Here is a 22,188-nt window from a genome sequence, read left to right as displayed (position 1 = left end):
GTCAGAAGAAATCCGCTCCACTCAGTCGTAGATCAATACCACAGCAGCGGGACAGCACACATCGCAACTGTGTGCCAGCGGCTCAACGGCGCGCCATTCAGGCTCCAGGTAAAAGCCATTACATAAGCTCTAATGAGAAAAAAATGGCTGAAGAAACCCTGCTGCGGTCTTGATCAACTATCTGAGCACTTTACTTTGGGAACCTAATAACAAGAAAAGATCAGAGAGTCGTGCCTTAATGAAACACGCACCTTTCATTTTTTTTTATGTGAGCTCACATCTTTCCAAATCGGAAGCAGAATGCTCCATACACCATACAATGTGAACAAATGCTGTCAAAATACAAAGCAATGAAAGTATGATGTGCATTATCTTTCTATAAAGCTATACAATTATATCTATATTTAATTTTTTTGTAAGTGAAAAACTTACAGAGTACAGGGATATACAGAGAAAAGAACATCTATATCAGGTCATTGACATGTTTCAGTTTCGATCTGAATATTGTGAAAGTGCATAAAAATGACTTAGGGATCTACCTGAGATGTAAGGATGCAACAACTTAGTCAGATATAATGATGCCAGATTGTGTGCTGCTTTAAAAACCAACATTAAGATATTATATTCTACTCTTAAGTTTGACGGATAGCCACTGCAATGTGTTCAAGATTGGAGTAATGAGTTGAAAGGTTTGAGTGCCCATCAGGAGCCTGGCTGCTGAATTTTGAACCAATTGCAATCGCTCCATGGAAGACTGACTGATCCCATAGAACAGCGAATTGCAATAATCAAATCTATTTAAGATAAAAGCATTCATTAATTTTCCAAAGGACTAGGTTGAAATAAACACATCCACATTTTTTACATATGGGGTGAACCATTTTGCTGAAACACCGAGGTCCACAATCGGGACCTTAGAAGAGCAGGCATCACTAGGGCCAAACACTATTGTGACAGAAAGTTGTTCTTAAGCCACACTTTCAGATCTTGAAAACACATACAACATTTCCATTTTATCCCCAAGCTTAAAAAGAAATGTACAGCGGAGTATCAGCGGCAAATAAATGAAAATAAATTTAGATTTTTTTAAAATAGTGTCCAGCGACAACATATGAATTATAAACAGGGTTGGACCAAGGATGGAACCTTGAGGGACCCCACAATTAAGGGGGGCATTTGAAGATGAGTGGTTACCTATCCGCACAGCAAACTTTTGGTTCGTTAAGAAACTCTGGAACCAGTTTAACACAGTACCTCTCAAATCAACACAGTTTTTTGAGTAAGAGAGTAAAAGGTTGTGACTGGCCAGGTCAGAAGCTGAACTAAGATCGAGTAAGATTAAAACTACAGCATTTCCAGCATCTGGCGAAATTAAGATATCATTATACACTTTTAAGAGGGCTGTTTCAGTGCTATAAAATTATAAAACCAGATTAAAGAGTTATTATGTAGTAATATACAATGAAGTTATGTAGTAGGGACTTTGTATTCTCTATAATTTAATGAAACACCTTCCATCATCTTTAGGCTATAAAGTTAAAGCAGATTTTGCCATAACCGTATTACGCTGGTTTCCTGGACAAAGCAGGGACTGGATGTTGATTTGGTCATTTATTTTTCTAAGCAGCTGAATTGTTAAGTTGATGGCAAATGCCAAAAAGCCACAGTCTGTGCAGTAATAGCAGTGCATGTGTGTGTTGTTTATCAGTGAGTAGGAAGCTGTTGTCACTGCTGTAAATGACAGATGCAGTTGTATTGATCAGGTCTGTAGCCTGTGCTCCCTAATGGCACCTAATTAATGACTTCATTTGCCCCTGCGCCCAATAGTGCAAATACCCACTCCACCTGAAAGACCCCCACGGGAGCAGTCCACACCAAACGCCTCTTCAGAAACATGCAGCTTTAACAGACTGAAAGCAAATATCACTATTGCTCATTTAAGCAAATTCCAAACTCTCAAGTATTCAACTTCAGTACTTCACTCGTCATGCATTGTTTACACTACAGACATGAATGATATCTTAATAACTGTACATTTCTAAATAATCGAACTTCATTGCAAGTCAAAGCAACAATCAATTAGCAACAACCCAGCAACCGTAGCAATGGTGCAGCTATTCAGAACACTATGGAAACCACATAGTTACACCCTGGCAACTACTCACATGACCCCGACATCATGAAGTCAGGTTCTGCACTGGCAATCACCACTCACATTTTCTTCAGACATCTAGTTAGATACACACACGCAAACACACACACACACACACACACACACACACACACACACACACAGAGAGAGAGAGAGAGAGAGAGAGAGAGAGAGAGCAATGTCCAGAGTGTGTGAAACACTGAGCTGTGCAGAAAGAAAAGGTCACAGTGACGAGCTCGGTGGTAATAACCTGCTGAAATTGTGCCATTAGACAGACATGATTGATCAATTGAATTCAGCAGCAGTGAAAAATGTGAGTTCAACGCGAGCATTATAGACACGATGAGCCAGGAGACTCATCGACACTTCATTCACTCTCTGTCACCCCATCCATCTATCCTATTCTTTTTTTCTTTCTTTCTTTCTTTCTTTCTTTCTTTCTTTCTTTCTTTCTTTCTTTCTTTCTTTCTTTCTTTCTTTCTTTCTTTCTTTCTTTTCTTCCTACATTTCATTTCATTTCATTCCCTTCCTTTCCTCCTGCCTGATATTTCTTTAAAAACACACTGTATAATTGTATGTTTATTGAGACATATTTTGCTAACCGTTTACTCAAAAAAAAAAAAAATGCTGGGTTGTTTTCAATCCATAGATAAAAGATGGCCAAACCCAACAAACTAATCCAGTAAGTAATTTTAGAGTTTTGGTTTACACATGGGTCTTAAAGGGTACATTTCACAAAACTTTTAATAAATCTTTGGTGTCCACAGAGTGCATATGTGAAGTTTTAGCTCAAAATATCATATAGATAATTTATTATAGCATGTTAAAATTGTCACTTTTTAGGTATGAGCAAAAATGTGCCATTTTGGGTATGTCCTTTTAAATGCAAATGAGCTGATCTTTGGACTAAATGGCAGTGCCATGGTTGGATAGTACAGATAATAGGGTGGTATTATCCCATTCTGACATCACAGGGGGAGCCAAATTTCAATGACTTATTTTTCACATGCTTGCAGAGAATGGTTTTCCGAAACTAAGTTACTGAGTTGGTCCTCTTACATTTTCTAGGTTGATACAAGCACTGGGGACCCAATTATAGCACTTAAAAGTCAGATTTTTGTGATATGTAACCGTAAAAAAGTGGATCTGGGCCCCTTGGGGTCCGTGGTGGTTTTACTGCACTCAAAAAAATGAAATGTTGGATTTACTTAAAAATATTTTGTCAACAGGTTCCACATAATTTGTTAAGTAAACTCAACGAACAATTATTAAGTTCATTTAACAAAAGAAGATTAACTCTTTCACCGGCAGCATTTTTTTAAAAAGTTGCCAGCCAGCGCCAGCGTTTTTCATGATTTTCACCAAAGTTTAATGCCTTCCAGAAAATGTTCTTCTTCAGATATATAAACATACAATATACCAAATGAAAGAACAGACCCTCTGCTTTCAAACAAAAAAAACCTTTTCATCCTACCTTCAGTAGTTCTTTTGTAATCAGCTTTTGAATATGGGTAGGTTTCTGCAAAAACACCACATTTTGAGCAAAAAGCTGAGATAATTCCATGTTTGTGACGGACTTTTCATATAGATCCCATTCAGAGCGATCTTTAAAACAGACACGGACATGCAGCAGCTTGCCATAGGGCAATACTTCCGGGTTTAAAAAGTTGCGGAAGGGCGCCACCTGGTGGATAATAGAGGTATTGCGGAAAGACGGAAAATCTCGTAATTGGCGGGGAAGCGTTTTCTCTTAATTGACGAGATATCTCGTCAATGGCGGGGAAAGAGTTAAGTAAACTTAACAAACAACAGTTGAGTTGATTGTACATAAAAAATTAATTAATTATGACAAAAATTTGAATAATGCCATTTTATAATCTCCACCCCTTTTATCTAATAACTACTTAACACTGAATCAATCAATCAATCAATCAATCATAGTGCAGCTGCTTAATACAACTAATCATATAAGCCTCTTAATTATAACTTATCAAGTACATAACAAATATATTTGAAATGAAATGTTACACTTCAAACCATTAATTTGTTTGTTTTTGTTCTAATAATATATCAGAACAAGTTAATTCACTCATAGTTGGCAACAGGTACCAATCTAATGGTGCTACACTTCTGCAAGAGGGTGCCAGAACAACAACAATTACCCATAATACACTGCAACATCATTAGCCAATGAGATGCCAGTCTGTATTGGTTTTATTAATCTGTTAATTTTACACAACAATGTTATGTTGGCTGAACAAATAATTTTTAAGTAAAGCTGACAAGACACACCTTTTATTGAATAAACTCAATTAAATTAAGTTCATGTTGTTAAATTATTTTTTTTATGTAATCACAATATAAAAAGATTAAGTAAAACTGACAAAGGCGAAAGTTCATTTTTTTGAGGGTTCCTCCAAATATAGTTTAAATTCAATTTTTTTTTGAAAAAAAAAAAGAAATTAGGCATCCAACAAAGATGCATTACAGGCTAATCATAGAAATGATAAACAAAACTTGATTGAAATGAAGGTTTCCCCCATTAAAATCTATTCAGTAAATTTAAAATGGTATGTATTATTTTACTGTATAATTATTTGTGTATACAAAAATCATAATTGTAAAATCTTTTAAACATAACCGTCATAAAGTATGTAAATGCATAATTTGACATATCCATTAAGGGGTAATATGTCTGGAAAGGTTGAAGACCTCTGGTTTGTAAGACATGCTCACAGATTAATTGCATTTGTTATGAACCTTACATGATGTCATAACCAAACCCAACATGAAATCCCATTGGTCTGAAATCATGCTAACAATAACTCTGTATAAAATCAGATAAGACCATAAGGATTTTTGCTTACCATGTGGACAAATAAATTCTTAGATGGTTTGGAAATGAGGATTGTAGCCACAAGTTTTCTGAGTGCAAAACGTCTTGAAGTTGCAATAGCTCCTGCAATAATCATCTAATAAAAACTAATGCAAGCTTTTGTGTGTGTGAGGGAGAGAGAGAGAAAAAGAGAAAGAGAAAGATTAATAAAGATAAAGAGAGAGATGAGAGACATTTAGTTATTCAGGCAAGTAACAATCAGGAAGATTGCAAAGGACAAAAAGTTACAGTGTACACCTGCCTTTTCTCTCTCCCTTTTTCTCTCTCTCTCTCTCTCCTTCTCTCTCTCTCTCTCTCTCTCTCTCTCTCTCTCGATCAATAAAGGCAGTGCCTGTCATACATCACAAGGCCTGTGGGCTGCACACAGAACATAATATGCTGCAAATTTAGAGTGACACATTTGTAAGGGAGACGCGACTTTCCAGGGAACGCAGGAGTTGAAGATATTTAAAGGTCCTTTAAAGCGTTTTTCCGGGGTGAGAAAAAAGGCAGAGCTGAGGGAATTTTCCCCGACTGCTGAATGTAATCAGGTTAGAGGAAAACTGAGGAAAAGAGCTGTGTTTGTGAAGCGTCGTTTAACCGATAGTGTGAACAATAACAGCGGGTTTGTGTGGGTCTGTCCTCTCAACAATAAAGAGGCTCTGGAGAATTAAATCAGTGCTACATGGCTAGAAAAAAAAAGAAAATAAACTTGAAATAAAAAAAATGCACCATAGACCTTAAATAAAGGCCCAGGTCTCCAACCTTTTTGTGAGCAAGAGCTAACACAACAGATAAAACAATCTGGAGGGCTACCTTTTTGATATAGACTACTCAAAAGTTTTTGTTTTACTTGTTGGTTTTATTTTATTTTACTTGTTGATGTGTTTTATCATTGTTTAAAAATGTAACATACATAAAAGAAGGCAAGCTATTAAAAAAATATGTGCTATTAATAGAATGTGCTTTGGCTGGCACCTCACAGACTCTGTGCGGGCAGACTGTTGCCCACGGGCACCATGTTGGAGACGACTGCCTTACATCTTAAGCACATTACAAAATTAGTTTTTGTGTCAACACCATGCAGAGCTTAACTTATTTTATTGTATCCAGACTATTCCTATAAATAAAGCAATCTACCCAAGACGTCTCATAGCATCTCAGAAACCGAAGGAGAAGCATCTGTGCTGTCCTCAATCAAACGCCCAGAATCTCTCAAACAGTCAGAAGAGTCTGAATGGTGTTTTATCTTTTTGTATAGATGGTTCAGAAGGTTCAGCACAGAGCAGTGATTCTCAAGGCAGTGTGGAGAGTCTGAGGAAACATCTACGAGCAGACGCTTTCACACAACAACAGTTAGAAGCCCTGGACCGAGTGTTTGAGAGACCAGCATTCCCAGATGTCTTTCCCAGTTCTGATCACATCAAACCAGAACAGGTAAGAGACATACTGTCTTTCTCTTTCTGTTTGTGTTCTACACAATCTCAAGGCAAGTCGTGTTATAGTGACAAAATATTTGATTAATTTATTTGTGTTACTGACACGATTTTTCCGCTGTTTATTGTGCCACTGGAGCATGAATGTCTTTTTCGTGTCACCCAGCACGAATTTCTTCATTATGTCATTTTATTATAATTTTCTTCATTCTTTTTTTCCTATTTTTAAATCATTGTCGCTTGGGTTTGGGGTTAGATTAGAGGTTTGCGTTAGGATGTAATTATATGCATTGGTTTTCTACATCTTTTTTTCCGCTTTACAAATTATTCTCACTTGGAGTTGGGGTTTGGGTTAGGATGTCACAGAAAGTGATTCAAACCCCAACCCTTAGCGACAATGGTAAAAAAAATTGGAAACAACAATGAGAAAACAAAATATAAAATGACACCATAAAGAAAGTCGTGTCACAGACACGAAAAAGTATTTATAGAAAAGACATTTGTGCTCCAGTGGCACGACAAAAACAGCGTAAAATCGTGTCAAAAATAAGAATACGTTTATTTAAATATTTTGCGACTAACACAAATTTACTTGAGATTGGGTTGTTGTGTTGTGGGGCTTGTGTTGTAGGAGCAGTGGTCAAAGATGTGTGCACCCGCTACCCAGTCTCACAAAATTACGTACTTATAGTCACATAATCTTTTTATTCTTTTTCGTGATACGGTCACGAATCTCCGCGTTTTTCGTGATCGTATCACAAATTTCTGTTTATGTGTCATTGTCACGTATTGGTTACTCAACTGTTTTTTTCTTTTTTCAAACCATTTTCACTTCGGTTTAGGGTTAGATTTGGTGTTTGCGTTAGGATGTCACTTTAAGTATTGGTTTATAAAAAAAAATTCTGATTTATTTTCTATATTTTCTAAATTTAAAACATTGTCGCCTGGCGTTAGGGATAGAGTTGGGTTTGGGTAAGGATGTTATTTTATGTAAATCTAACCCTAAACCGATGCGACAATGGTAAGAAAATAGGACAAAACAGTTGAGTAACCAACACGTGACAATGACACATAAACAGAAATTGGTGATACAATCACAAAAATACGCAGAAATTCGTGACAGTATCAAGAAAAAGAATAAAAAATTACGTGACTATAGGGCTGATGAGCTGTTGACCAGTCAGAATCAAGGATTGGAACTAATTGTTTTATAAACTTGCAATAATGCAAAGTGGTATTTAAAAGTAATACTAGTACATTGAAGAAGATAATCACAGCACACCAACTGGCAATTGTTCAATAATACAGCCCATTTTAACAAATGGTAATATAATGGTACCTCTACTCAGATATATACCAACGTACTGAATGATTATCACATTCATATACCATGGTTTTACATGGTCATTCATGGTAGGTATTAAGGTTCATGTGGAAAACAACATATGTGATGTTTATTGGCAAGCAATAGTGTTGCTACAGTACACAGATTATGCATTGAGGATATTGATTTTCTGATGGAATAAATGTTATCTGTAAAAACAACACAAGATGAGCTATACCACCATCACCGCCCATAGAAACAACCTGAGCGTATGAGAAATGATGTCATTTCCTGTAACATTACGTCTGAACTGCTTCACAATATCTAAATGTGGAAAAGCACACAGAAAATAAATGAATAAATAGGACACGAGCACCAGCATATGAAACCCTTTATGTACGATTTCTTATTAAAAGTGTTGGATTTATTATAATGGATAACCTTTATTTACTTTCATTAGACTATTAAACAACAAGTGACGATTAATTTCTCTCCCTGAAAGACCGAGTCAGAGAGTCAGAGCCGTAAAGCAAAGGGAACGGCGTAATTGAGTTCATTTTAATTTGGGGGCGATCGGGAGACATTATTCCAGCGATTAATCAGGCCGACAGCGCTCACCTCCAGAAGAAGCCCTAATTTGCAGCTAATTACAAAACTGATTTTCACTGCAAGATCAATACCGAAATGAATTGGAAATGACTCGCAATCACAAAGGCCGTCAAAGAGGGTATTAAAAAGGAGGAAAAAAGACGAAGGCAACACGGAAAGCCTTTACGGGAAAAAATGGGGTAAAGGAACGCTCTAGAAAAATCAGTTTTCATTTAAAGCAATATTAATCAGGCTATTTTCCCCCATCTATAGACCTAATTTTACCTCTCTCCATTTCTAATGCAGACCACCATTGTATTTTTATCTCTCCGTCCCTGTCGGGTTATAATTTGTGGATCTACTTAAAGATTCAGAGAGTTGGCTTCCTGCGTACTGTCTATCTAGGCAGCATTTTAGTGAAATAAAACCTAACAAGTCTACTCAAAAAAATATTATTTTGGAAAAAATGTCAAACCCAACCAATTTTAACCCAAAATGCTTGGTTGTTTTAACCTTCTGTTGGGTCAAATTTAGAAATTTTCTGGGTTGATTAAACCCAATGGCTGGGTTTGTCTCTTATTAAAAGAGGAAGAAACTTTGCACTTTATACTGTATATAACATTCATAATGTGAAACACAAGAAAGACTCACTTTACTGAATTGATGTTAGTAGTTTGTGGTGTTCATTCAAGTCAATGACAATCAACAAGGCAAAAAAATCTAACAAGCATAAATACACAAAAAAATGCTGGGTTGTTTCAACCCCTAGTTGGGTAACAACAACCCAGCATAGGGTTATTTACAACCCAGCAGTTGGGTTTGTCAATTGTTTAAACCAAACTATGGGTTGTACTGGGTAAAGAAGTCAATTTTGTAGAGCTAAATAATTAACAAAGATAAAATGAAAATGCTCAAATATTAAGTGCATGGACAGGTTTTATTTGATGCATTATGCTCTTAAGAAATTTGTACAACTTTTTACCTTTTCTGTCGCTGGCATGGTACCCTAAGGCCCCCTTTTCTACCTTTACAAGTAAACAAAACATAATGCAATGTTGTACCTATTACTGTACATTAAGGACCTATTGTGTACCTTCAAAGGTACAGTTAAATGTTTTGAACCCTTAATATTAAAATGGTACAAAATTGGTCCTTAAGGTATAATATTGTACCCCAAAAGGTACAACATTTCAATGTGTTGTTTACCCATAAAGGTTTTAAACCTTTTTTTCTGACCTTGTATTTTTTGCAAACAATAATTGTGATCCAACCATTGAATTAGGTTAAAATTAAAATAAAATTTAAAATAAAAATAAATAAATAAAAATAAAAATCTTGTGATACATATCACGATACATGTGGGTTGCAATGCAATATATTGCAATACATTGCGTTATTGTAAAGTCTGGCAATATATTGGGATATTTCTTCTTCTAGGAAAGCTGTCATTGCGAACACACCACCATGTGCAAACCTTAGTAAATAAAATTGTGGCACGCTCCTATGTTAGTACTTCCTGTCACTGTTTAAATTCAGAGATAAAAATGCCTTTTAGTGGTCAGGATGTAAACTCCAAAAGAAGCAACTGCCATAAACCTTGCCATGATAAAAATATTGATATTGCATATTTGAGAAAATCAATACAGTATTGCAAAAATAAAGATATTTTCTTAAACCCCTAAAAATAAGGAAACATACTGGAACAGTCTTTGCTTTTAGGAGAGCACCTCTGAATTTAGCTCTATATGGTTCTTTGTCATGCTGTATGGTTCCATAAAGAACCTTTAACATAAGAAAATGTATTATTTTAATAACTAATAATTAACAAATAATTATTAACTGAAAGGTTCTTTAGGGAACCAAATATGATTCTTCCAAGGCATCACTGCAAAGAACCCTTCTAGAGGCTTTATTTTTAAGAGTTTATGTAGACAGCACACCAGATTTTGAAACCAAGCCAGGGTCTTGGTTGTGTTTAGGGGCATTAAAAAGCCATTCCAGAGATGCTAAGCGTGATAGACTCTCCTCCCACACTTCTGCCATCCATGTGCTCGACCCTTTTACCATTTCTCCCATCTGCATGAGAAAAGGCCTGTTCTGCTTCACAGACTCCTCCGAAAAGAGGCAAACATCAGGCAGGGTCGCCGCAAACAGTTGTAGCCCACAATTAGAGTTTATCTGTGATAGAGACAGACAAGGCCGAGGTCAGGAACCTCCCATGTGACACGCACACACATTTACTTTGGACAGACATTTTCAACACGCAGACGCCGGAAGTCTCATCTCATTAAATAACAAAAGAGTGAGGGGAACGAAATCCCCCCCATCTGCTGACACGGTCTGAGGAGCATGCCTGTAATGGAAGGGGGTTGCCGTATCATAAATCTTATCGCTGTCATTTCTAAAGCAGCTCTAATAGCTGTAAGTGCAAAGATTAAAACAAATGAGCATTTACAACATCTGAGGTGTCAGGGCTACCTTTCAAAATTCATAAAATTCATTAAATCCGAGTAGCACCTGACCATGCAAAACTTTCAGTGGGTGGTTGCCAGTTGTTACACCCTAAAATGTTTTGAATGGCAAAACCTAATAATTGCTTGAAGTTTACAATCAAGATGCTCAGATGTTTTTCTTGATTTTTTTTAGGCGAGTGAGTACAACCTCCCGTCATTGAACACAGGCTTGGACGAAGTTAAATCCTCCAGCACGACCTCTGACCTGGGACCCAGCGTGTCACAGAGCTACCCTGTAGGTAAGATCACTCGATCTGTGTTATTAACCTTAATCGGCAACTGCTGAGACCAGCATGCATTCTGTCAAACTGTTACGAATGTCTGCAGTTTACATACCTAGTTTGTTACTATAAACTCAGTAGCTTGTAATATAGTGACTTTGGTCTAAAAACAGACCTGGAACTTACATCTCAAACTTCCAAAATTAAAACTAAACGAGTCGTTTGTTCTCTGCGCTGCCGCATCGCAGCCCTGAATTCTATCAAATATTAGCATTTACATAAACAAATTCATCATTTGCTGACGGCGGACAGGCAACGTGCTGTATTTGTTTCTTTGTCTCGCTCCCGCTAATAATAAATGATAGGACGGTTAATTAAAACGTTGCTCGCTTGTTGTGCCAGTTATTAATGTGAAATGTCTAAAGTTTACTGACAGTTTCACAACCATCTTCAGGTCAAAGATAAATATACAGCGCTTTTATTAAAATTCACATAATTATGCAGAAGCCATTAGAGCCTGTGCTGGGTGTGTGTTTGTGTGTGTGTCAGCCTACTCATAGAGAGAGAGAGAGAGAGAGAGAGAGAGAGAGAGAGAGAGAGAAGATTGTGTGTACTTGTTTGTATTAATCAGGATTGTACAGTATTTTATTTTAAACACATTATCACATTTATTTCTGTATTTACAAACCTGATCTGTGCATTGGCGTTATGAAAAAAAAAATGCATCGGGGTGTGAATTATGGTGACAAATAATTTTGATTTTAGAAGTCAAAAAAAGGTTGGAAACGGCTAAAGTAGTATCATTTTTGCACCAAAGACATTACAAACATTCAAAATGACCTCAGTAAAAAGTTAAATGTATAGAAATATAAGACATCTTTCAATTTGATTATAGTAACGTTTAAATATAAATGATAAATGTACCGGATAGAAATTCAAGCCGGGCAAAGTTATTTAAACGATTTCCTTGTTTAGGCCGAGATCCAATTTTGAGATGAATAGATGCTTTCCGGGAAAAGAAACACAGATTACACTCATCCTTAAAATGTTTTCCAACCCCAATTAAAATGCCCACAGTTATTGATCTTGTTGACTATATGCAGGGGAATTTGCATAATCTATTAAAAATGAATGATTCATGAAGCGGTCCGTGCCAGAGGAGATGCAGGTTCTTGGTGAACTGTGAAAACCTCACAGATAGAGATCTTCTGTGTCCTACACTCGTCCTATGAATAATACGACTCAACATTATAGCACATATATATATATATACCTGAATAAGATTTATAGTTTTAAAGTTGCATCGCTAACACGAGATCCTAAACAACTTGTATCACTGTAAGTGTTTTATGGTTCACTGATTTCTTTAAGCTTTGTGCAGTTAAACACAAAGCTGCTTGAAAATGTTTTTGGCACCCAGAAAAAAAAAAGGGCGGCAGGTTTTCATTCCTGTGTTCACCCGAGGGCAGCACGCTCCCAGTCACCCGAATTAATGCTCATTCCATCCACACGGAAAGCAAACTAACCTTTGAGCACACATTTGATAACGAACGACTTTCACTGTGCATCCAGGGAATTTCAGCGATTTGGCTCTGCAAACATCCTTTGCTTAGTCGTAATTAATTAGGGTGCCGTGTTTTTTGGCTTGTGATAAATCGCCAAATAGAGGTCAAAGTTTGCTGTAGCCTCATTGCTGTGTCCCTGTTTGTGGTGAAGCATTTCCCAACCCTGTTGACTCTTTCGGCTAATAATAAAGGTCAACGTGATCTTTGTATCCTTAGCCTTTCTAGCTGCACTAATGCAGACGTGCTAGTAAGGTCCTGATGTAATGACTCAATATGCATTTTTACATTTGCATTCATGCGTTTGGCACGCACTTTTGTCCAAAGTGACTTACATCACTTTTAAGATCTACATTTCATCAGTACATGTGTATCTTGGGAATGAAGCCATGACCTTTTGCGCTGCTCATGCAGTAGCATTACTGTAAAAAAAACCTCAAGACTCGAATGGATCACAGAGTTACCTTCAGATGTCTTTTCCATCATACTAGATGTAATGTGTTCACAGCAGGGTTTATAAGAGAGATGTACAGTATCTATAGAGAGCATCGGCAGTGGTGTTTTTCATCTGGGACAGATATACTATAGTGCGTTTTAATTAAGAGTTCAGGACTAACAGAGCTCATGACAGCTGAATGAAGACTTTCTACACAGTAACTTCAAGATTTAACACTGTTTCCAGTCTTACAGCTTAACAAGTGAATATTACACAAACATCAGACCACTAAATAAAGACAAAAACATTATCAAGATTCTACTTAATATTTCCCATTGTTTTAAAGTTTTAGCAAATTAAAGGCCTGTTGGCATGTTATCATTGTAAATATCCAGCTCAGATCTTTCACTAATAACTTGTTAGTATTGACCAGGTCACTAAGTAATCATGTGCAGAACTAATATGGGACCCTGAACCACAAAACCAGTCATAAGTATAGCCAACAATACATTGTATGGGTCAAAATGATAAATTTTCTTTTATGCCAAAAATATTAAGTAAAGATCATTTTTCATGAAGATATTTAGCAAATTTACTGTAAATATATAAATATTATTTTTGTGAGTGGATTTAGTGGCTAAGAAGTTAATTTAGACAACTTTAAGGGGTTGTACACACCAAAACTGTGTTAATGTCCTGCCCCTCCTTCACTGTGATTGGACAGCCGTGTAAGAACTGACATTGACGAGCGGAGCTTTTCACCCAAAGTTGAATATTTTTCAACTCTCGGCACTAAGCGCTGAGCGCGGAAAAAATGCCGAAAGCCGGCTCTCAGCATGAATTTTTTTTTTAAATTTGTACATTTAGGTCCATACAGTACAACATACTTACCATACCATAATTCAATCTATTCCACATGTAACTAAATTTCCAAATGAAAAAGTATGGACACTTATTGGACCTATAGAAATACTTGAATACAGACTATTTGTCAAACCACTAAAAGAAAGCTTTAAGATTTTAATGCTGTATCAGATTCAAAAAGTGTTAAAAATATATATTTTAATGTTTCTTTATAATACTGCTTCAAAAAAGTTGTTTATTCTACATTCATTCAACAAAAATATATCAAGAGGACTGGTACAGAAAACACAACAAATAACCATAAATTCTTCAAACTCAATTTAATAAATTTAAATAACCTTTAGATTTACTAAGAGGACAGTAAGCCCCGGTTTCACAGACAGGTTTATCTTAATCCAGACTATGCTTTAGTTAAATACGAACATTTAAGTCACTTTTATAAAGATGTCTTTATAAAAATCATTGGGTGTGCATCTTCAGACAAAAGAATGTCACTGACATATTTTAAGATATTTCAGGGCACGTTATTTTCAGTTAAGACAGATCAAATTTTCATTTTAGTCTGGGACTAGGGCTTAAGCCTTGTCTCTGAAACACATTTATTAAAGGTTATGGTTAACTTTATTTTACTTAATTCTAAATGATGTTTAGTCTTTGCATTGTGCTGCATTTTTTGGCAGATCTGTTGTGTCATGGTCCACATATTAGACTCGAAGCTTTGATGGAAACTGTCCTGCTCATTAAAATTAAACTGGCGGCCAGTTTCCCTTTTAAAGCCTCCACCCCGCTCTCTTATTCTTGAACAAAAACCTGAATGTGGGGGGGTTAGGCTTCAGTTCTCGGCTGGGTCGAGGGCTTTACGTTGTTGGGAAACACAGCCAAGCGTCATCCCCAATTACAGCTCTCAATGTGGAACTTCTTAGTGTTTAGGAGAGAAATGGACTGTTTAACAGAGACCGGTACGGGCCGGACCGAATGACCTTTGTTTTCTTTCATACACGATGTTATATTATCTGCAAATGTTGTTGCAAGGTGTTGCAACGTTCATGCATGACAGAAAACCAATATTAATCTTTTTAAATGAATTAATTTACAGAATACAATTTTTTAATCAAGGTTGAACGAGTTGAAACTTAATTGGCTATCAACAACTCTTTATGTGTGTTGTGTTATTGTTTTGAAATTAAACAAAAATAGGGTGATGAAAACTTTGAATAGGGCTTTCACAAACTTCAGTTTGCACTTTGACAAATGAAAATTATGTTAGACTGCAGGACATTGTGTTAACGCGTATGTTTGTATGTACAGGTCGGGATATGGCCAACACAACCTTACCTGGATATCCACCTCATGTCCCTCCCACAGGACAGGGCAGCTACCCAACATCCACACTGGCGGGAATGGTTCCAGGTGAGTGTTTCTCTTATGACAAGGCCTTGAGATGGGAAAAAGATTTGAGTTGGGGATGCAATAAAATGTAAAACTATAGGAAGTACAGTATCTTCTAAATCTAGCTTCAAAGTGTACTCATAATGATTCATTGTTGTGAAAGATCTTAAAAGTCAAATCAATTCAGATTATGAGACTTACATTGTACAACTGTACTTACATTTCTATTAAAGTCAAAAAATAACACAAATTGAAGTGTGAGAAGTTTGCAGTCACCATAAATGGTAAATATAAAATAAAGGACAACTGTGTTTTATTTCACCTTCTTAAAAGTAACCCAACATCTCTGCAGACTATTCATCCCTCATCTTCATGAAGTCCTGAGATGTTTTTTTTAAAAAAGCAATAAAGAAATGCATGTCAGACATTTTTGGCTGCTTTTCAGACATTATCTGGCCAAACTCCAGAATCCATTTTCCTTAAAATGAATGTCTTATACATTTATATGAAGAAACCATTTATACTTGTCTACAAAACTAATTTCAAACATTTAAGCAGAAGCTTTCAAAGTGAAAAGTTTCAGGATTATATGAAAGAAGATTTATCAAACATGTCTAAACTTTTGTAATTTATATTAATGTTTTACAAAGAAATACCACAATGGCACACGTTTGTGAACTGGGTTCATTGGTGACTCAATGAAGTCCTGAAGTGTTCACAACTGATGGCAGACTTCTAGAACAAGCAAACCTTTAACCAGACTGTCGAATCTCGATTGATTAAAAAATTAACTGGTCCAGAAGACTTACAAGTGAAATTTTGTGGCTATTGAGCTCAAATCAATTCATCAAACATGATTTGAACTCATTTTTTTTATTTTACTGCTTTAAAGAGACTTGCAGCCCTCAAAACACCTTTATTAGATAAATACAGATCAAATAAAATCATCTAATCACTTAAATCTTTTGCATAACCTTATGTTTAATGTGACATTGATGTTTGCAGCATGAGTTATAGACACTAAAGATTAATATGTATGGTTAAAGGTCTGTTTAAATCCTGTATATTAATAGTGAGGATTGCTAGAGACCTCAGTGCACTATATTAAGATTACGTGGAAGATTTTACCAATTAAATGTAACCGTAAACTTCCAGATTTAGAGTATTTACATGCAGTGTGATGTGAAATTGTTACTTCAAACATCTGTGTCTGTCCTGTTTCAGGGAGTGAATTTTCAGGGAATCCCTACAGCCATCCACAGTACACAAGTTACAATGAAGCCTGGAGATTCAGTAACCCAGCACTACTAAGTGAGTAACAATGAAAACCAGCTCCTTCATAAAACCACATAATAATGACCAGACATTCAAACTGTTAACTAGATTTTGCACCCACTGTCATCAAAACACAAAATAATGAAACGATTATGAAAGCTAAATAGCATTTACAAAAGATTGTTTATTAATTTAGTACGGTTTCATAGTTTAACAATGTTTAAGCCGCTTTATTGGCAGGTACTACAGTAATTGCTGTAAAAATTATTAAACTGAAAGTTTTGTGAAGATGAGCTTTATCTACTGCAGCCTGAAGTGATTCACATTACAGCTTTGGTCAATTTTGTGGTGCTTCTTGCATTATTTTTGCAGTCAAAACACTTTTGTAATCTTTATGTGTGCTTATTAAACTGCTGCTTGCCAAACTAGTAAATATATGGACACTAAATATTGATTTGAAATTTTCAGCCTGATCTCACAAGAATTCATATTTTACTAATTTGTATGAATTTGTACGAAGTGAATCATTAAACTTACAAATAGCATAAACACAATAACGAAACCCCAGCCCTAACCTCAATATGACGGGGCAACAGCAATTTATACAAAAATGTATGAATGTGGTCATATGAATAAATTAACTGCATATAAATATTTTAGTACTTTATTAGTAGCAAATGCAAACCTTGCACAAGGAAAACCTGTTTTCAAGCAGCTTTAGGCCATGAACCGTGGCGGCTGGTGACTTCTTTTTCGAGGGCGCACGAATGCGAAGCTCGTCAAAACATGTATTTAGCCCGTCATGTGTGGGCTCGTCTTGTCAAAATATGTGTTCGATGCATCATGGAAACATATGGGCATCATGCGTCATGTCAAAATTCATGTCTGCTGCAGACGCTTCGAAGGGGTTTATGACATTCATGTATGCCAGATATTCGCTTAATATCATGTGTAATCAAAGTTTAGTAATAATAATAATAATCGTGGCACTCAAGGACACCTTACAACAAAGAAATATAGAAAACAATCATAAAATACAAAACAGTCAAATCACAGTAAAGACAAACAGAATACAACATTGATAATAGGCCTGCTTAAAAAGATGACTTTTTAACTCCTTAACAGGAAGCCAGTGCAGATGTTGAATAACGGGAGATATGTGGTCACTAATGAGAGTTGGAGTAATAATTCCAGCTGCTGAGTTTTGAACAAGTTGCAGCCGGTTCAGTGATTTATGCGGGAGACCATAAAAAAGAGCATGGACCAAAATAGCAGTACTCTTTCGAATGTTTTTTGTACCAATAAGAAGAATTTCAGTTTTACTCATGTTATGTTTGAGAAAATTATTTGAAAACCAAGCTTTAACTTCAGATAAGCAATTAAGTAAACTTAGTGGAGGGAGATTGGCAGCAGGTTTGGAGGATAGATAGAGCTGGGTTTCATCAGCATAACAATGGAAGTGGATTCCGTGTTTTCGAAAAATAACACAGAGCGGTAACAGATAAATAATAAAAAGTAAAGGACCCAAAACGGAGCCCTGCGGAACACCAGTACTAATTCGAGAGTGACTACATTTAAATTTACCTAGCTGAACAGTCTGGGTTCGATCAGCCAGAAGTAAACCAAGTCAGAGGAATATCATTGATTCCAATAGCGTTGAATGCTGATGTTAAATCTAAAAGAAATAATAAAGAAAGAGGCCCAGAGTCAGAGGCTACCAGAAGGTTATTAGAGATCCTGACAAGTGCCGTCTCCGTGCTGTGCATGGTATGAAATCCCGTTTGAAATTCCTCATATAAGTTGTTAATAATTAGTTGGTAATCATGAATCTGAGCCACAACGACACGTTCTAAAAAATTTGACCGTAATGGTAGGTTAGAAATAGGTCTGAAGTTATTGAAGTCAGTAGGATTTGCACCTGGCTTCTTGAGTAAAGGAGATATTAATGCATGTTTAAGAGATTGAGGCATGACACCAGATATAAGAGATGAATGAATAATCGCAGTGATGTGAGGAGAAGGTTAGTGTCATTGTCTTACGAGTATTTTGTTAAGCGTTTCTTTTATCATAAACCCTTTCGACACGTGGGCTGCAGGCACGTATTTTGACATGACGCATGATGCACATGGTTCACATGACGCACCGAACACATTTTTTGACATGACGAGCCATGCACGACACACCAAACACATATTTAGATTTTTTGCCCATCGGAAAGAAGTCATCGGCGCCCACTGGCCATGAAGTTCTTTATTCATTTATTTTTAAGCACCATGTAAGCGTCAATACTGTATAAAAATATCTGCAGCTTTTCATGGTGTATTGAAATGGTGCATTCCTTTCTTATTAACTTTCAGGTTCCCCCTATTATTATAGTGCATCCAGAGGCTCCGCCCCCCCAACTGCTACCACTGCCTATGACCGCCACTAGTTACCACGGAAACCAATTTAGACGCCACGCCCATGGCCTTGGACTTCATATTCTGCCAGTGTGAGCAGTGAAGCTGATTGGACAGAGAGTGGTTTCATGTGGTCACGTGATGAGGGACAGACCAATCAGGATGAAAAACATCTTGACAACAATGCAGCCATTGAAACAAGACTGAGAACTCAAATGACGTGAACAATAAATGTATAACTTAAAGACAGAGGGTAAAAATGATTTTATAATCTACCATGGAAATCTGCTTTTTTAATATTTTTTATTTTGTCCTCATGGATGAGCCAACATCATCTACTTGCTGTTTTTCTGCTACTCGTATCTAAATTATGGTTTTTGCACACAAACATTTTAAGCACTTTGGGTAAATAATGATATGTACGATATCAACGTATAGACAGCTTTCATTTAAAGATTTTTTTTGTTTTCACATTATTGTATCAGATTATTAAACTTGCTAATGCAAATTCAATTCTGACTGATTTAATTTATTTTTGCATTTTGTGTTTTAAATGCTGTCAATACATAGATACGGTACATTTCAGTGTATGTCCAAATGTTAAACAATGTACGTGTGCACTTACATACGGATACGTGCAAATACCATCACCCTGGATAAACACATCGTCTTTCAGACCCATCGCATGACTGCTGAACAAAACCTACAAGAACTCCAACCTTTGCACAGTAAATTATTACTAAATATGTACTTAAACTCTCAGCATGGAAACAACAAATCAAACAGGCGATCTGCTCTCTTCAATGTCAGCAGAAGACGTGAGAAACAATCAAATATAAAAAGGAAAGAAAAGACATGGAAAAAGAGAAACTGATCCGCTGTCTGGTCTTGTTTAGGCCAGATTGTAAATGGAGCTATTCTAAGATGTTTTTGTACATTGTTATTTAATATATATTATTGCAAAGATACCATGAAGGACATTACAGTATGCATTTTCTGTTTTTAATATCCCCAAAAGTATGAATCAAATTCTCAGGGGGGAATTCGTTAGGGTCGAATCACGAATAAAATCATTTATTTGTATGTGCCGTTTGCTTTTCATAGTAAGCGATTCACTAAAATAAAACCAAATGTTCTGGTTTATAGTTACACTGAGATTCAAACTGCAGCCAGCATCTGGAAATAATCCCAATTATACTTTTCTACCTTATTTGAGACATTATTTGACCACTGATAATGTAAACATGAATTGAATCTGGTGAATACACTGCAAAAAAAAAAAAAATTCAAGAAAACATTTTATATGTATTTTTGTCTTGTTTTCAGTAAAAATATCTAAACATCTTAAATTAAGATGCTTTTTCTTGATGAGCAAAACTACCTTTGAAAATAAGTCTAGTTTTAAACCAAAAATAAGTTTAATTGATTTTGTGCATAAAACAAGCAAAAAATCTGCCAATGGGGTAAACACATTTTTCTTGAATTTAGTGTTTAAAAAAAAAATTCAAGATTTTTTTGCTACTCCATTGCCAGATTTGCTTGTTTTATGCACAAAATCACTTATATTTTATATTTTTGGTCTAAATATTGGACTTATTTTCTTGGGTCATTTTGCTCATCAAGAAAAGCATCTTAGTTTATGAATTTTTAGATATTTTTTCTGAAAACAAGACAAAACAAAACAAGTGTACACTGCAAAAAAATGACTTCCCTACTTAGTATTTTTGTCTTCATTTCAGTACAAATATGTAAAAAATTCTTAAATCAAGATGCAAAAAAGGTGTAGTGTTTAGACAAAATAAATAATTTAAGTGAATTTGTGCTTAAAACATGCAAAATATTGGATTTTTTTTGGATAATTTTTTTTTGTTTAATTTCCTTAACTCAAGAAAAAAATCTAAAAAAAAATAGTTTAACCCATTGGCAGATTTTTTCCCCTTATTTAACAAAGGAAAACTTTCCTTAAATTGTATATTTTTGTCTAAAAACTAAAGACTAGACATTTTGCTCATCAAGAAAATGCATCTTGATTTGAGATTTTTTTTGGATATTTGTACTGGAAATGAGACAAAAATATCAAGTAAAAAAGTCATTTTTTTCGCAGTGTAAAGGTCTGGTTCTGTGACACACAAGTGATTGAACTGTTAAGTGAATTCACCCTCATTTATTATAATTTTATTATTATTTTTTTGCACTATGGGTCATGTTTTAATGCGAATCTTAAAGATCCTGACTGATTTTTTGAATAAAGAATAAAACAGAAGCTGTGTGGTCGCCTGATCAGATCAGATCAATTGGTCTAATCGGATACTGAGTAAGTTTTAGCATTGAAGCATTTAAGATAAAGATATATAGGCCTACTACTGATGAAATAAAGCACTTAAAGCTCCAAACCTGAAGTCCGCAGTGCTTCACTAAACAGATTGAGCGCTGGATTTATGATTTATGAACTCTGCTCCGAGGGAACAAAAACAAAAAGTTACTTCAAATATAACTTCTGTTCAATGCTTTACAACAAGTGCAATTTCACAAATGTCACATGATCGTGTACTGTACATTAAAGGTTTCTGTTTAATTATATGACTTTGTTTTTTATCAATATTTTACAGTTGAGATAATGTAGCACATCTGCCAAAGACTTTTGTTGATGGTTTCTTTTAACTAGTCAAAACATTTTCAATATATGTACAAATCCTATGCAGAGCAAAGAAAACTCATGTATGCATATAAACTACTGACATGTTTTATTCATTATTTATGTTACTTTGTGAAATAATGATTTTCTAAATCATTTTGTGTGAAATGTCCTTTCTGTAGTGTAAATACATCTCAAAGGCCCTTATCAACCAGCTCATCTGTAGATAACTAAAATAAACTTTAAAAGGTTTTATTTGGGGATATGACACACGTGGCTTGAATAGAAATATGATATTAAAACATCTAATATGAGCTTCTAAATCAATGCAGTGCAGTTTGCATTCATATCATCAATCATTTTCATCTTTGAATAAATGTATGTTAAATAATTTATTATATTTAATGGCAGAAAGGTTTCACTGGACATGGTAGAAATTAAGTTATCTGCATCATCTGAAAGTTTGCATGATTACAGACACCCAACAATAGATTCATTACAATTACTGCCAAACCAGAA

The 22,188-nt window shown here is 35.5% G+C and overlaps 1 protein-coding gene across 4 annotated transcripts in view; it reads left to right on the top strand.

The window, feature by feature from the left end:
- The window catches only part of pax2b (paired box 2b), a 33,361-nt gene extending 13,073 nt beyond the window's left edge, over positions 1-20,288 (top strand). Inside the window, exons 6-10 of one of the 4 annotated variants that reach the window (XM_055176578.2) lie at positions 6,289-6,464; positions 11,022-11,123; positions 15,280-15,381; positions 16,585-16,671; positions 19,012-20,288. In XM_055176578.2, coding sequence (XP_055032553.2) covers positions 6,289-6,464; positions 11,022-11,123; positions 15,280-15,381; positions 16,585-16,671 — 467 coding nt within the window. In that variant the 3' untranslated portion in view covers positions 19,012-20,288. Of the gene's footprint in view, positions 1-6,288; positions 6,465-11,021; positions 11,128-15,279; positions 15,382-16,584; positions 16,672-18,992 lie in introns of all 4 variants that reach the window. The other 3 variants (XM_055176575.2, XM_055176576.2, XM_055176577.2) reach the window with 3 other exon arrangements.
- Positions 20,289-22,188: the final 1,900 nt, after the last annotated feature.

Source organism: Misgurnus anguillicaudatus, chromosome 4 (genome assembly GCF_027580225.2).
Source record: "Misgurnus anguillicaudatus chromosome 4, ASM2758022v2, whole genome shotgun sequence".
NCBI classification, from domain to species: domain Eukaryota; kingdom Metazoa; phylum Chordata; class Actinopteri; order Cypriniformes; family Cobitidae; genus Misgurnus; species Misgurnus anguillicaudatus.
The sequence above is the reverse complement of the archived record's forward strand: the minus strand, read 5'-3'. Positions and strand labels throughout refer to the sequence as shown.